Here is a 12,805-nt window from a genome sequence, read left to right as displayed (position 1 = left end):
CTGCCAGCAGCTGGAGCGAGACAAGGTTGGGCCGTATCATGTTGATGGACTTGAGATGCTTCAGCACAAATATCAGAATGACCGGAGGCCAAATTCGAAGCCAGAGTCCTGGTCTGGTCTCATTGTCTCAATCTCATCACCTCTGGGGATATCTCCAGGAGCCCAAACATAGCTGCGAAAACCAGGTGATGCGGAGGGAGTCATGATTGCAGGACAATGCGCTGCTCGAACAATCGTTGTCACAATGTCATTGTATCGGCTCGTGGTTGTCACGCAGATAAAAGCTCTGGAGCCCCGTCTCCATGAGGCGTCCTCATGAGAGATGTTCTTTACTTTCTGATTGGCAGCAGCTTTTCGGGAATGTCGGGCTTGGACATACCAAGTAATTACAGGGCCAGTTCCCTAGTGTGCATCCATGCGTAATATCATGTGATGTGTCATGTGATTACCTTGCTGATGTAAGGCTAAAGCGTCACTGTGGACGAACACGCCGCCTCCCCGACCCTCATCACAACTGTGTTTCCTCCTGAGCCCTTTTGGGTGAAATTATGTTTCTGTGGTTCTTTTTTCTTGCCTTTTTCAATACCACGGATATTTCTGCGAATCAGAGTCAGCGATTCGAGGAATGGATATCCTAGCAGAGCGACACATTCGACAGCCACTTCAGGACGCCGAGTCGAGTCACCGGCGTCGACGTTTGTGAGCCAAATCCACATATCAGCATAGCAACGGCGGCAAGACGACACCAAAGTCATCTTTATATTGGGAATAAATACTTCGAAAATTGCCTCATCGTTTCGTCACATCCGCCAACTGCTGTCTAGATCAAACTGCTAGCAACCCGCCAGCTGACGCTCAGGACCTGGATTTTGTTCCTTTCCCAACGTCGTACTCCTGCCTCTCTACTTCTTTGATGATACCGGCTCGTCACCACTCCCATGCGGAACTCTCCGAAACCCTCCTTCGCAACCCCTTTGCCGCAGTCCAATCGATCCGAGGTTCTTGAATGGCGCTTTCCCAAGCCGTATCACCAGAATGTTCTCACCGGCAGGTCTCGAGCCGCATGGCACACCTCCTTCGTCATCCCCCAGCTGGACCTCCTCCTCGACGCCGGGCTTTGCGTGAACAAGCTGCGGCCGAAGCACGTCTTTTTGACTCACGGTCATCGTGACCACACTCTCCTATCTCCGGCCTTTACCGACCGGCAGGACCCCCCGGATATCTTCTGCCCGGCTGATATGGCCGCAACCTTTGACGACTTTATCCTCTCCAGCACCATGATCAACGTCGGCGGCCTTATCGGGATCCAAGACGCCGCCGAATACGGACTCGACGTTGAAGAAGATGATCCGCGGTCGCCAGACGGCCCCAACGGCCACAGCAACTTCAACGCCCGCCAGCACCGCACCGCCAACGAGAGGGCATGGCTCAACACCCACCACACGCACGGCGTGTACCACGGCGACGTGGTCCATCTCCGTCGACTCAAGGGGATTACGGCCACCGTCTTTGACTGCGACCACTCCGTCCCATGCGTCGGGTACGTCTTCAGCACCACCACCCAGCGCCTGCGTCCCGAGTACTCGGACCTGAAGGGTCCGCAGCTCCGCGACCTGCGCCAATCGGGCGTCGAAATCACGGCTCCCCATACGACGCCCATGTTTGCCTTCCTCGGCGATACCACGGCCGCGACCCTTGCCGCCGACCCTCCTTGGCTGCGCGACGGCATTCCCGTCGTCATCACCGAGTGCAGTTTCCTGTATGAAGAGCACAGGAAACAGGCGGAAAAGACCAAGCACACGTACTGGGGCGACTTGGAGAAAGTCATACGGAAATGGCCCAAGACGACGTTTGTTCTCATGCATTTCAGCATGCGGTACAGCGACAAGGACATATGTGCTTTCTTCAGGGGGCTGGAGGATCCTCCAACCAACATGGTCATATGGGCTGACGGCGAAGCTTAAGCTGCCCAACGAGTGGCATCTCGGAGTTGTCTGACCGCCAGGTAGAAGTACTATCGGTCATTATCTTACGACTGGAACCGAGTCACGAACGATGCACATGATTGAGATGTTCAACTTATTGGATGTGGATAGCGTCTACCTACGTCTGATCTTTATCCCCAAACCTCTGGCATTCCACTATCAAAAAACGGAATGATTCACTTACCTGAATTGGCGTATGCTCACCTCGACGTTTACCTGGCTTCTACCTACTCACGCGATCTTGGCTTCCGACGGCTTGCCAACCCGCTTCATGCGGATACCGTTCCAATCGCGGATGATTTCGTCCATATCGTAGTGCCCGGGGTTCGCGCAACAACACCAATACATGGGCCGAAAACCAACAATCTTTCGCAGGAAATTGTACGCCTCCCCGTAGGCAAACCGGGAATACTCCGTACCGGCCGATTCGTTGAAGGCTCGCTTCAACTCATCGCGCTTGGTCTGGGAATCCCGGCCGCTGAGGTTCATCCCGCAGGTCCAGTACATCTCGGGCGGCTCGCACGCCATGAAAGCCGGTTCCAGCATGGCGCCATCCCAGTCCAGCACGCCCGTGATGGAACCGTCCTCGGCGACGAGGACGTTTGAAGGCCACAGATCCACGTGCCGCAGCGTGACGGCCATGCCCTCGAACCAGCCGTCGTCGTGCGCTTCATGGATCAGTTTCGTGAATGCCGTAATGTGCGCCAGGCGGATCGGCTGGCAAGCTCGGCACATGTGGCTTGCCAAACGTGCCGATACCCCTTTATAGCGCTCGAAATCCCGGAGGAGGTAGTCCCGGATCGCCGTCTTGGAGGGCATGACACTCTTGAGCGGCACCTGGCGCCATACCGCCCCGGTACCACGGTCCCGGACGCCCACGCGGCTGTGTACACTGGGGGCGCTGCCGTCCCCGACAATGCTAAAGTCGCATGCGCCAATGACACTGCTTCGCACTTGCAGAAGTTCGCAGAAGATGGCACCGTAGTCGGACCAGAAGCGGAGCTTGCGCCCGTGGTCCCGCCAGAAGGGGACATCGGCGGCAGACATGCCGGGGAGTCGATTCTGGACGAGGTAGGGGTTTCCGAAAGGATTGCTATCCCCCAGGTCGAAGTGCACGGTGCTCGGTGTCGTGAGCTTGGCATAGCGGTCTGCGAAAATGAAGGCGGCGACCGTCTCTCGGAAACCGGCATCGTGGTTCGGGACCCGGACCACGAAGTGGTCGGGTTGCTGGCCGTCCCCTTTGGTGGAGGGTCGGGTGACGCCGATGATGCGGTTGTTGGCGCCGCCGCAGACGTGGCTTAGCTGGATGCTGTTAGGGCTCACGTCCGGCCATACTATCGTCAGGGCCTGCCGGGCTTGGGCGTGGAAGATCGGCAAGGGGACGGGGTGTTTGCATCTGCAGGCCAACAGGTTTGGGGCGTACGTTAGCTCGGAATAGGGGGGTGACTTACCTGGACTGTTGTCCATCTGGTACGTGTATGGCGAATTTCGAATAAGGAGAACTTGTAGTCGCGATGTGATTCTGAATGTTGATACTCATGCTGTCTTGTCCAATGTCTCCCGATGAGAAGGAAAACGCTGACTTTATAGAAGTATTCCGTCGAGACATTGTCAAGAATCAGACTATATGTTTCTATGCACGGCATCTGCACCTTGCGACCTGTCTTGCTGTTCGAATCCAGTGGCGGATACAGAGGACCATGTTGAGACACAATATATAGACGATGTAATGAATCTTAATACAAAATTCAGTGGACAAAGGCAATGTTCCCGTGTCTTTCAAATTCAAAGCTGCCTGACTGCTCGGTTGGACCGGGCGACATGACAGGCTACCATTGATATCAGAGTGTCTTTGTTCCCTTTGGCATCTTCGATCACTAGTCAGATTGCCCAACATCCATCGAAGAATGGTAGAAGATGTGGTTCTGAGTTGATAAACCAAGTACTCTTGCACAAGATCTATGGCATGTTCATTAATTCGAAACCCTTCCCATCCCGTTGTCCCTGGTGCTTTATAGATTCTTGTCTTATTACATTCCTGCCTCCCCCTTCATAGCACTCCTTCACTGTTTAGTCCGGGATGAGACTTCAGCATTCTCATGGCCCTCAGGAGTTGGCTTTCCCTCGCTTTGCAGCTCACACTGGGCCCGATTCCCAGCCTCGAGAAGGGTCTTATTTTGCTCCTCGGCGATAATTCGATGCTTGGCAGCGAGAGCCCTCCGTCTATGGTACTTCATCATCCTTATATGGTTCGAACGACGTTCATGAATGTTTTGGTTTTTCTCTGATGACATGATATCCTGGGTAATGTCAGCAGGCCTTGAGTCCCAGTCTCCGTCGGTCCTTCAACGGCGGATTACCTTGCGCTACCTTTGAGTAATTGTAGGGGAAGTAAGTTTGGAGTTGTAATAAATCGTATATTATGTCGGTACAGCAAATTCTGGATGGTGTGCATCAGTGTAGTTGAGGATTCAGCAATGGTCGCAGTTCCAAGGAACCTCATGACTTTATATGCACGCCTTAGCCAGTCAGTCAGGAAACCCACGAGAATTGAAATAAAGATCGGAGTGCATAGAGATTAGTTTCGAAACAAGACATGGCCTGGATGAGTCTGGTTTCTATTCGATGTAGTTACCGGACCAAACTCGTCTGCTGTTTCGACGTCCACCGTCCATATCAGTTCTCAGTTCTTATCACGAGCCTCAACTCCACCATTTCTTTGTCATATTCACACGCATCATTTACACAAACCATTGAAACCTACCATCCTACGTCCTTAGCTTTGTACTACGCAAGAGTCTCATTCATCTCAGTCCCCCCATGATAGGGACAGGGAGGATGTGTTCTAGCCACTTCTAGCACTCTGTAGAGGTGGATGTCGAGCTGTCTAGGACAACCATCCCGCACGTCGGTTGGCTATACATGCCGACGCTCACCTACTAGTTGTCTCTCATCCCTTCATACTTGTTTCCCAAACTCCATATTCAGACCAACGCCAAAGAACCGTTACAACTGGCTCCTAGTCATAACGAATAGCCTCCAATATGCCAATCGACTCAACGACTCCCATTCCCAAAGTAGCCCCCAACAGTGTATTATCCTCTCGCAACACGAAACTATACCGTTCAGTCACGACGAGCCCGCTTGCTGGAACGCGTGACTGGAGTGGTAGGTTCCATGTCCTGGCTGGGATTATAGCTCAGAAGCTCAACAAGTGGGCGAACACGGCTCTTAAAAGCCTGTAGAGACTTGACCTCTTCCCGAGCCTCTTCGACCTCGTCGTTTTTGGCCGCGAGGGCAGCCATGGTCGTTTCGTTTTCCTTTTGCTGCGCCTCGAGCGTCTCGCGGAAACGTGCCACCTCGGACTCGTGCGTCTTGTTCCGACCGTCCATCTCCTCTTTCAGAGCCATGAACTCCTTCTTCAGCTTGTCGAGTTCGGCCGCCAGAGCGGCTTCTTTGTTGCCTTCCTTGGCCTCGGTCTTTGGAGCCGCAGCAGCGGTTGCGAAATGGCTCTCATCGTCGTCTTCGCCGTCGTCGACTTGCATGTCCAGCATGTCGTGGTTCTTCTTCCCCTGTGGAGAGCTCTGCATGCTGCTGTTTTGGGAACTCATTCCCTCCAGCGCGCTCTTTAGGCTCTCGTTCTCGGCCTGCACCGCGCGGAGGGCGTTTTCGATGCGGTCTTTCTCCTGGCGAAGATGGAACATCTCTTCGGCGTCCAGTTGGCTGGAGGAGCGGCGACGACGGTCCGCCTCGGCGGCAAGGGAATTGAGACGGGCCATCTCCCGCTGGACGGCCGTTGGCAGGTGGTCCTTTTCGTATTGACTCAGGCTCATAATGGCGTCCGTGTTGGTGTCGAAGACTTCCCAGCGGGGACAGCACCTCTCAAGCACGGAATGTCCCCTGAGTTCGCCTAATACGTTCCAGTGACTACAGATGGGTGTGGGATCGCCGCCGTCGGCTACGGCCTGGGAGGACATCTTGACCGACTCGTTCGCGTGGGTCAGGGAGCTGCGCGTGGCGACGAGGGAGAGCGTCCCCGAGAGGAGGACGACGGAGAGAACCATTAGAGGATTTGCCCTCGTGGGCATCTTGATAAACTCGATCCGGACGGTAGCGCGGGAGCTGGTGAAAGTCTCTTCGTAATTTCCATTGTCTCCTTTCGCGACCCTGCGGAGGCACCGCACGACGTTGGCGCGGCAGCCTAGAGTCTGGAAAGCCCAATCTCTCTCGAGCTCTCGAAAGATGGGCTCCCAGAGCTTCCAGTGTTTGATTTGGATACCGGGCATCTCGACTAGCGATGCTGGACCTGGCAACGGTGGTGAGTTGGATGGATACTGCATAAAGGTAATGGTTTGATGGACTTACCGCAATAATCGTGATGGAGGCAGGTTTGTTGGAGATGAAGTTGTAGAGGCAATCGTTGGTTTGTGTGGCAAGAGGGAGAGGTTTGTGTTTGTGAATAGGCAGAGATATAGTTTAGCTAGTCATATGACGCATGGGTGATGATGGAAAGGTGGAAGGAAGCAAGAGGACTAAAGGGACTAAAGAAGCAACAACAGGTTTAGACGTAGTTCGGTATGAAGCTGGGACCTGTTTGATAGCAAACGATAGGCTGCGTTGTTTGTGTGGAAGAACCGCAAGTTAGCTGATAACGCGATGTGAATGCGTGTGTGTTAGCAGAGCCAGAATAGCGAGTGTTCAGGGTATAGAAAATTCGATTCTGAGTCAAGTTGTGCCGACGATCCTCGGTTAGCAGTCAACGAAGGTAGGTTGCCAAGTTGCTTGGATGTCAAGCTATGGGCGTAAATACCAATCACTATAAGAAATGTGCGCGTGTGTGCTGGAAGATAGGGTAGCGAGGGTTCGGTGGAGACGATATGTTGGCACGGGACCAAGGCATCATTGTTATGTTCTCTGGTGATCTGCAAGTAGTATTTGCCATGAAATGGCTTATCAAAAAGCTTCGAGTTTTGAGTTTGCAAAGTATTATGTTTCCATTCGTTTCCCTGCTGTTCATAGCTCTGACGTTTGCCCCGCTGTTTTCATACTAGACTATTATCATAGACAGCTTGCTTGACTTTAAGTTCTAAGCGCCTAAGTCACTGGTGTCTTATGTGTGGCATGCTGAGGAGTGAATAGTATATATAAGAGGTAGAGCCCCCCGAGCATACGCTTCAAAAAAACTTATCAAGGCGACATTATTTCAGCCTTTCAGCCTTTTACTACCTACCGGGTTTAGGGGTTTATAGGTCAGAGCCCGATGACTGGTCAGACTGTCGACAGTCTTAGAACTTCATGTTGACAGTTGTACCTCTGACCTGGCTCTGGTCAGAGCAAATTCCTCTGTTTAAGCTCTGACCTACACCCCACCCAACCCGGGTAGGTATATACATTAGCCTCTCCGCCCGGAAGTGACGACGAGAGCGAGTTGGAGGGCGATAGCGTCCATAATAACGGCCAGCCGCCTAAAAGCGTTCAAGGTAGTCGGGTCGCCCTTGGGCGCGTAGCGGCGTTAGGCCCGTATTATTTATAATAAAGCCTATATAGCTAAGAAGAAAGACGGCTCCATCTATCAGCTCCTCTCCTGCAAGCTATATAACGCATAGCACGGCGTTACCGCTACTCCCATAATTGGCTCTAATTCTATTAACTTAGAAACCTATGGTATAGACGCCTGTCAAGACGCGAGGTGCATGAAGACTCTAGTCCTACTACTCCTGACGGCGATTTGCTTGCACCCAACCATGCATAGGAGTAATTTCCAGAGACAAGTACGAAGATAAACGCGAGCTAGAAGCGCAAAGAACTCTAAGTGGTCACCTCTACTATACAGACGCGATACTTCCTACTCCTACCGAGTCCGAGGACTTCACTTTCTCTACAACTGCACCGGTGCATACCTGGATTATACAACGTACATAAGAAAGGACGGCATTGTTGTCCACGACAGTGATTCTAGAACGTCTATAGTACGACTAGCGGGATCTAAGCGGATGCATTGCATGCAGCAGGTGGATCGTAGGCCGTGTAATTTGACTAAATAAGCGAGGAAAGTCGTATCTTTATGAACCTCTTAAGGATGAGGAATCACCTATACGAAGTACAGTTTTCCATAGCTTTAATGAAGACAACGACTGTCTAAATAACTACCTTACATCCGTTCTTTTGCTTGTCTCATTACATATGTATACAATAGTGACTGAATTGCAGGACAGATGAATGCCCGAAGACTGAGACTGTGTACATAGGTACCTTGCGTGGATACACGGGAACGGCTACGCCCGGAAGCTTATGCACAATTCCCCGAAGCGCGATGGAAATAAGAGCCAAATCTCGCAAGCCCGACTTATCCCCGTGCCGAAGACGCCATGTGGGTCACTTTTAACGAAAGCGGAAGGTTCGTAGGAAAAAAAAAAAGTACATTTATTATGTGAAAGGAAGAGTCAAGACTTTCCCATTTCCTGTCCCTTTTGAACTGAGTCAGTTTCCATCCAATCTCAAACACTGGCAGCTGTTGGGCTTTTGTCCCTCTCATGGTTGTTTCACCGCAGTTCGTAGGGCTAGGCTTCTAGGTTTCTAGGTTTCTCCTTACTCTCCGCCTGTGCGTCCTTATCATGGCTTCGTCGGACGTGCGCCACCAAAACGGCGGCGTTCGACCGGCATCACCACCGCCTGCGCACGGCGTGTCTGACGCGGTGGATGCGAAGCACGAAAAAACCGAATGCTCACAAGAACCTCTCCCGGAAACCCCTCAGACTGATAGGGACTCTGGTTCGGCATCGAGTGCGGATACTGTCGAAGAGTTCAAGGAGGGAGGATACGGATGGTGAGTGTGAATTTCGGGTCCGTCTTCTTCGTTTAGGGAAATGTTTCATTCGTTCTCGGCGCTCACTAGGATTGTGTTAGGGTTGTCGTTCTTTGCGTGTTCCTCATCAACGCTCATACATGGGGCCTCAACTCAGTGAGCCTGTGCTGCCTTCTGCCCACCAGCTCAGTTCCATCTGCTGACCATCAAGTCCTACGCCGTCTTCCTCGCCTATTACCTCAACTCCGGGGCCTTCCCAGACGCCGATCCCATCACCATTGCCTTTGTGGGCGGTCTCTCATTCTCCATAGGCAAGTATTCGTCTTCAAACCCCCTCACGCCCCGGGCATCTCATCCAAGTTCTAACATGCACGAAACCCCAAATTGCAGCCCTCCTCGTCGCCCCCCTCGTCACAACATCCGTCCGTCTCACCAGTACGCGGAAAGCCCTCGGCTTTGGCGTAGTCACCCAAACCGTAGCCCTCGTAGCCGCCTCCTTCAGCACCCGCATGTGGCACCTCCTCCTCAGCCAGGGCATCGCCTTTGGCCTGGGCATGGGCTTCAACTTCAACGCCACCGTCGGCATCGTGCCGCAGTGGTTCCATCGCCGCCGCTCCTTCGCCAGCTCCCTGTCCACCGCCGGCTCCGGCTTCGGCGGCCTCGTCTACTCCCTCGCCAGCAACGCCATGATCGACTCCGTCGGCCTCGCCTGGGCGTTTCGGATCCTCGCCATTCTCAGCTTCGTCGTCAACGGTATCTGCTGCCTCCTCATGCGCGACAGGAATAAGGCCGTCGGGTCCGTCCTCGCTGCCTTTCGCCTCGATTTGTTCCGGAGGAAGGAGTACCTCCTCTTTCTGAGCTGGGGCTTCTTTACCCTGATCGGCTATGTAATCGTCCTTTTCTCGTTGTCTGACTACGCCCAGAGCGTAGGATTCAGCGCGAGTCAGGGGTCCATTATTGCTGCAGTGTTGAATTGTGAGTTTCTCTGTTCCCCCCTTTTTTTTCACATTTCCGCTCCCCTTCAACCCTCGACTCCACCTACACATCAACCGTGCTGACACCCCCCCAGTATCTCAAGGTATAGGTCGCCCCCTGATCGGCCTCGCAAGCGACCGCTGGGGCCGCATCAACGTCTGCGGCATCGGTACCCTCCTCGCCGCCCTCTCCACCCTCTTCCTGTGGACTTTCGCGGGGAAGCACTACCCGGGCACCATCGTCTATGCCCTGTTCGGCGCCTTCGTCGGCTGCATCTGGCCCACAGTCGCGCCCGTGGGCGCCGAGGTCGTCGGCCTGCAGATGCTCCCTTCGGCCCTCTCCATCTTCTGGACTATCCTCGTCCTCCCTACCACGTTCGCCCAACCAATCGCCCTCGCTATCAAGACGCCCGGCCCGGACGGGTATCGGCGGGTGCAGCTTTTGGCCGGGTTCATGTACATTGGTGCTTTCATTTCCAGTGAGTGTTGCCTTTGCTTGTCTGCGGTCGTCGTGGACCTTTTTTTTTGTTCTCTCTCTCTCTTTTATTTCTTTTTTGTTTCTTCCTTCGCTGATGTGATTGTTAGTCTGGCTGTTGCGTGTATGGAAGCTTCGAGAACTGGAAAAGGCCGATTTGACGGCGCAGGAACGACGTGCGGCTGAAGAGGACGATGATGTTGTTGCACGGGCTACTTCCCGCCGGAGTACCAAGACGAGCCGACCTCGTATGATTTTGAGGGGATTCCTATCTCTCAGCCATGTATAGTTGTGAATTAATAGTAGAACAACCAATTGTCAGTCTTGGTCGATGAATGATATGGGTCACAGTGAGCCCCTGCTTGCTCTCGGGAGGCCATGTACTGACTGAAGTATAGCCAGGACAAAAAGAAGAAATTGCCAGTGATGATGGTAAGCATGTAATGAAAAGAATGCATGGATGGTACATCTTTTCTTGGGGACTTGATTTCATACACCAACAGCGCCAAAAGACGGCAACTGGACCGTCCCCAAACCGTGCTTCAAAATGCCATCGCCAGATATCCGACTGACCAGCACGTTGTAAAGGCTACTACTGAAGCCTAGAATGATTGGCTCAACCAGTGGAGAAATATGCTGTAAGCTAACGGATAGCGCAGCCGATAGCGTGTCGTCGCGTGCCCATGATCGCCGAGAGTATGGAACCACTGCGGGGAAGGCCGGGGATAGCACAGTTCGGTTCGTGGCTAAATAATAGTTCAAGGTCAAAGCCAATGTTCAAAGTGGGAAGGACAACGGATGAAATCAAACACCCTCACTGTCTTCGGACTTCACTCTCACGCACGAGTCACCATGGCTTCCCCAACTCGAGGCCCGGCCTCCCTCATCCCCTTGCCATGCAAGCCCCGAATCTTCATCTTGACGGACATTACCAATGAGCCAGACGATGCCGAGTCGTTCTGCCGATACCTCACATACGCGAACCAGTTCCGCACCGAAGGCGTCGTGGCCGTCACGTCCACCTGGCTCCGTAACGAGGTTGCGCCGGAGAAGCTGCACGAAATCGTCGATGCGTACGAGAAGGTTGTGGACAACCTCAATGCCCACGTCCACCCAGACTCGCCGTACCCTTCGCCGCAGGCTATCCGGGGTGTCATCAAGTCCGGGCCTCCTGTTCGTACACCGTTTATCCTGCCCCTGAAATTGACACTGCAAGTCAGCTGAGTGGTATGTACTCCAGGTATACGGTATGACAGCCGTAGGCGATAACATTCCCCTTAGCGAAGGAGGAGACCATCTCCTCGCAAGACTGATGTCGGGGGACCCGGACCCCCTCTGGGTCCTCGTCTGGGGAGGCGTCAACGTCCTCGCCCAGGCCCTCCACAAGATCCGTCACCGGGCCGACGCGGCGGCCCTCCGCGCCAAGCTCCGGGTCTACACCATCTCGGACCAGGACGACTGCGGCGCATGGATACGGCAACAATGGCCTGACATATTCTACATTTGCTCCGTTCACGGCTGGAACCAGTACGCCAACGCCACCTGGACCGGCATCTCGGCCGCGGTGGATGATGGCGGGCCGGACCCGTCCAGGGTGACGAAGGAATGGGTGAAGGAGAATGTGCAACTCGGGCCTCTGGGGGCCGCGTACCCGGATTTCGAGTACATCATCGAGGGTGACACGCCGACGTTTCTGTATCTGGTGCAGAACGGACTGGGGGTTCCTGAGGAGCCGTCGTTTGGTTCCTGGGGAGGACGCTACCTCCCCGTCAACGTCAGTGAGCAGGGCGTGCCGCGACGGGGACACTTCGCAGACACGTCGGACACGGTGGTGGGAATGGATGGGCGCAAGTACAGCTCGAACAAGGCCACGGTGTGGCGGTGGAGGAACGCGTTCCAGGACGACTTCGCCGCGAGGATACAGTGGACGCTGACGCCGGATTTCGACAAGGTCAACCACCACCCCGTCGTTTCGGTGAATGGCGACGTGGGTATCCGCCCCATCACCGTCGAGGCAGACGCGGGGTCGACCATCACCATGGATGCATCGGCATCGTACGACCCTGACGGGCATGTCCTCTCGTTCAAGTGGTTCCAGTATCGCGAGCCGAGCGCGACGCAGATCTACCACGGCCCGGAGGTGTGCGAGCTGGCTATCAAGGAGGTTTCCGAGGATGGGAGCAAGGTGGAGTTGACGATCCCGCCGGCGGAGAAGTCGTGCGCGATGATTGGGAAGACGACACTCTTGGAACGAGGACTTGTTTTACATTTGATCCTCGAGGTGACGGATGACGGGACACCGGCTTTGACGAGTTATCGAAGGATTCTCATTCAACCGGTCAACGGGAATGTGAAGGAGGGGGTGGCGGAGAACCAAGCTGGATGGTCACATGGACACTCAACGGGAATCCCATAGGTGTTGAGAAAGGCTGCCGAACTTCCCGGACATGATGTACATGTTCGTTTCAACCTCTAGATTGAGCGGCTAATTGATTCGACGATGTTGCCATGGGTCGCCGATGGCTATGTGCCTAGATGTAAGCTTCTTGTTTCCATGGACACGGTA

The 12,805-nt window shown here is 53.9% G+C and overlaps 6 protein-coding genes across 6 annotated transcripts; 4 read left to right on the top strand and 2 right to left on the bottom strand.

The window, feature by feature from the left end:
• The first annotated feature begins 547 nt into the window (after window positions 1-547).
• Window positions 548-2,092, top strand: ACRALDRAFT_1079075 (uncharacterized protein). Its single transcript, XM_071018857.1, has one exon. The coding sequence runs from the start codon at window positions 939-941 to the stop codon at window positions 1,962-1,964; it is 1,026 nt and encodes a 341-aa protein (XP_070879066.1). The 5' UTR covers window positions 548-938; the 3' UTR covers window positions 1,965-2,092.
• An 11-nt stretch (window positions 2,093-2,103) lies between these two features.
• On the bottom strand, window positions 2,104-3,594 carry ACRALDRAFT_205927 (uncharacterized protein; the record flags this gene model as incomplete). Its single annotated transcript, XM_071021871.1, has 4 exons — window positions 2,104-2,128; window positions 2,221-3,381; window positions 3,437-3,452; window positions 3,489-3,594. 4 exons carry the CDS (start codon window positions 3,592-3,594, stop codon window positions 2,104-2,106), a joined length of 1,308 nt encoding a protein of 435 aa, XP_070879065.1.
• A 26-nt stretch (window positions 3,595-3,620) lies between these two features.
• Window positions 3,621-5,066, top strand: ACRALDRAFT_205928 (uncharacterized protein; the record flags this gene model as incomplete). Its single annotated transcript, XM_071021872.1, has 10 exons — window positions 3,621-3,687; window positions 3,747-3,757; window positions 3,814-3,982; window positions 4,071-4,255; window positions 4,300-4,361; window positions 4,444-4,512; window positions 4,596-4,757; window positions 4,813-4,825; window positions 4,877-4,990; window positions 5,022-5,066. 10 exons carry the CDS (start codon window positions 3,621-3,623, stop codon window positions 5,064-5,066), a joined length of 897 nt encoding a protein of 298 aa, XP_070879064.1.
• Window positions 5,067-5,110: 44 nt separating this feature from the next.
• Window positions 5,111-6,325, bottom strand: ACRALDRAFT_205929 (uncharacterized protein; the record flags this gene model as incomplete). Its single annotated transcript, XM_071021873.1, has 1 exon — window positions 5,111-6,325. One exon carries the CDS (start codon window positions 6,323-6,325, stop codon window positions 5,111-5,113), a length of 1,215 nt encoding a protein of 404 aa, XP_070879063.1.
• A 2,274-nt stretch (window positions 6,326-8,599) lies between these two features.
• Window positions 8,600-10,528, top strand: ACRALDRAFT_2038769 (uncharacterized protein; the record flags this gene model as incomplete). Its single annotated transcript, XM_071020904.1, has 6 exons — window positions 8,600-8,811; window positions 8,892-8,946; window positions 9,002-9,101; window positions 9,181-9,765; window positions 9,860-10,243; window positions 10,350-10,528. The coding sequence occupies 6 exons, from the start codon at window positions 8,600-8,602 to the stop codon at window positions 10,526-10,528; spliced, it is 1,515 nt and encodes a 504-aa protein (XP_070879062.1).
• A 563-nt stretch (window positions 10,529-11,091) lies between these two features.
• ACRALDRAFT_1026733 (uncharacterized protein) lies at window positions 11,092-12,655 on the top strand (the record flags this gene model as incomplete). Its single annotated transcript, XM_071014802.1, has 2 exons — window positions 11,092-11,412; window positions 11,480-12,655. 2 exons carry the CDS (start codon window positions 11,092-11,094, stop codon window positions 12,653-12,655), a joined length of 1,497 nt encoding a protein of 498 aa, XP_070879061.1.
• Between the last annotated feature and the right edge of the window lie 150 nt (window positions 12,656-12,805).

Source organism: Sodiomyces alcalophilus (genome assembly GCF_042370955.1).
Source record: "Sodiomyces alcalophilus JCM 7366 unplaced genomic scaffold ACRALscaffold_1, whole genome shotgun sequence".
Taxonomy (NCBI): domain Eukaryota; kingdom Fungi; phylum Ascomycota; class Sordariomycetes; order Glomerellales; family Plectosphaerellaceae; genus Sodiomyces; species Sodiomyces alcalophilus.
This window is presented reverse-complemented; position numbering and strand designations above follow the sequence as displayed.

Coding starts and splice junctions, on each gene's coding strand:
- ACRALDRAFT_1079075 (XM_071018857.1), top strand. CDS start 939: ATGCGGAACTCTCCGAAACCCTCCTTCGCAACCCCTTTGCCGCAGTCC.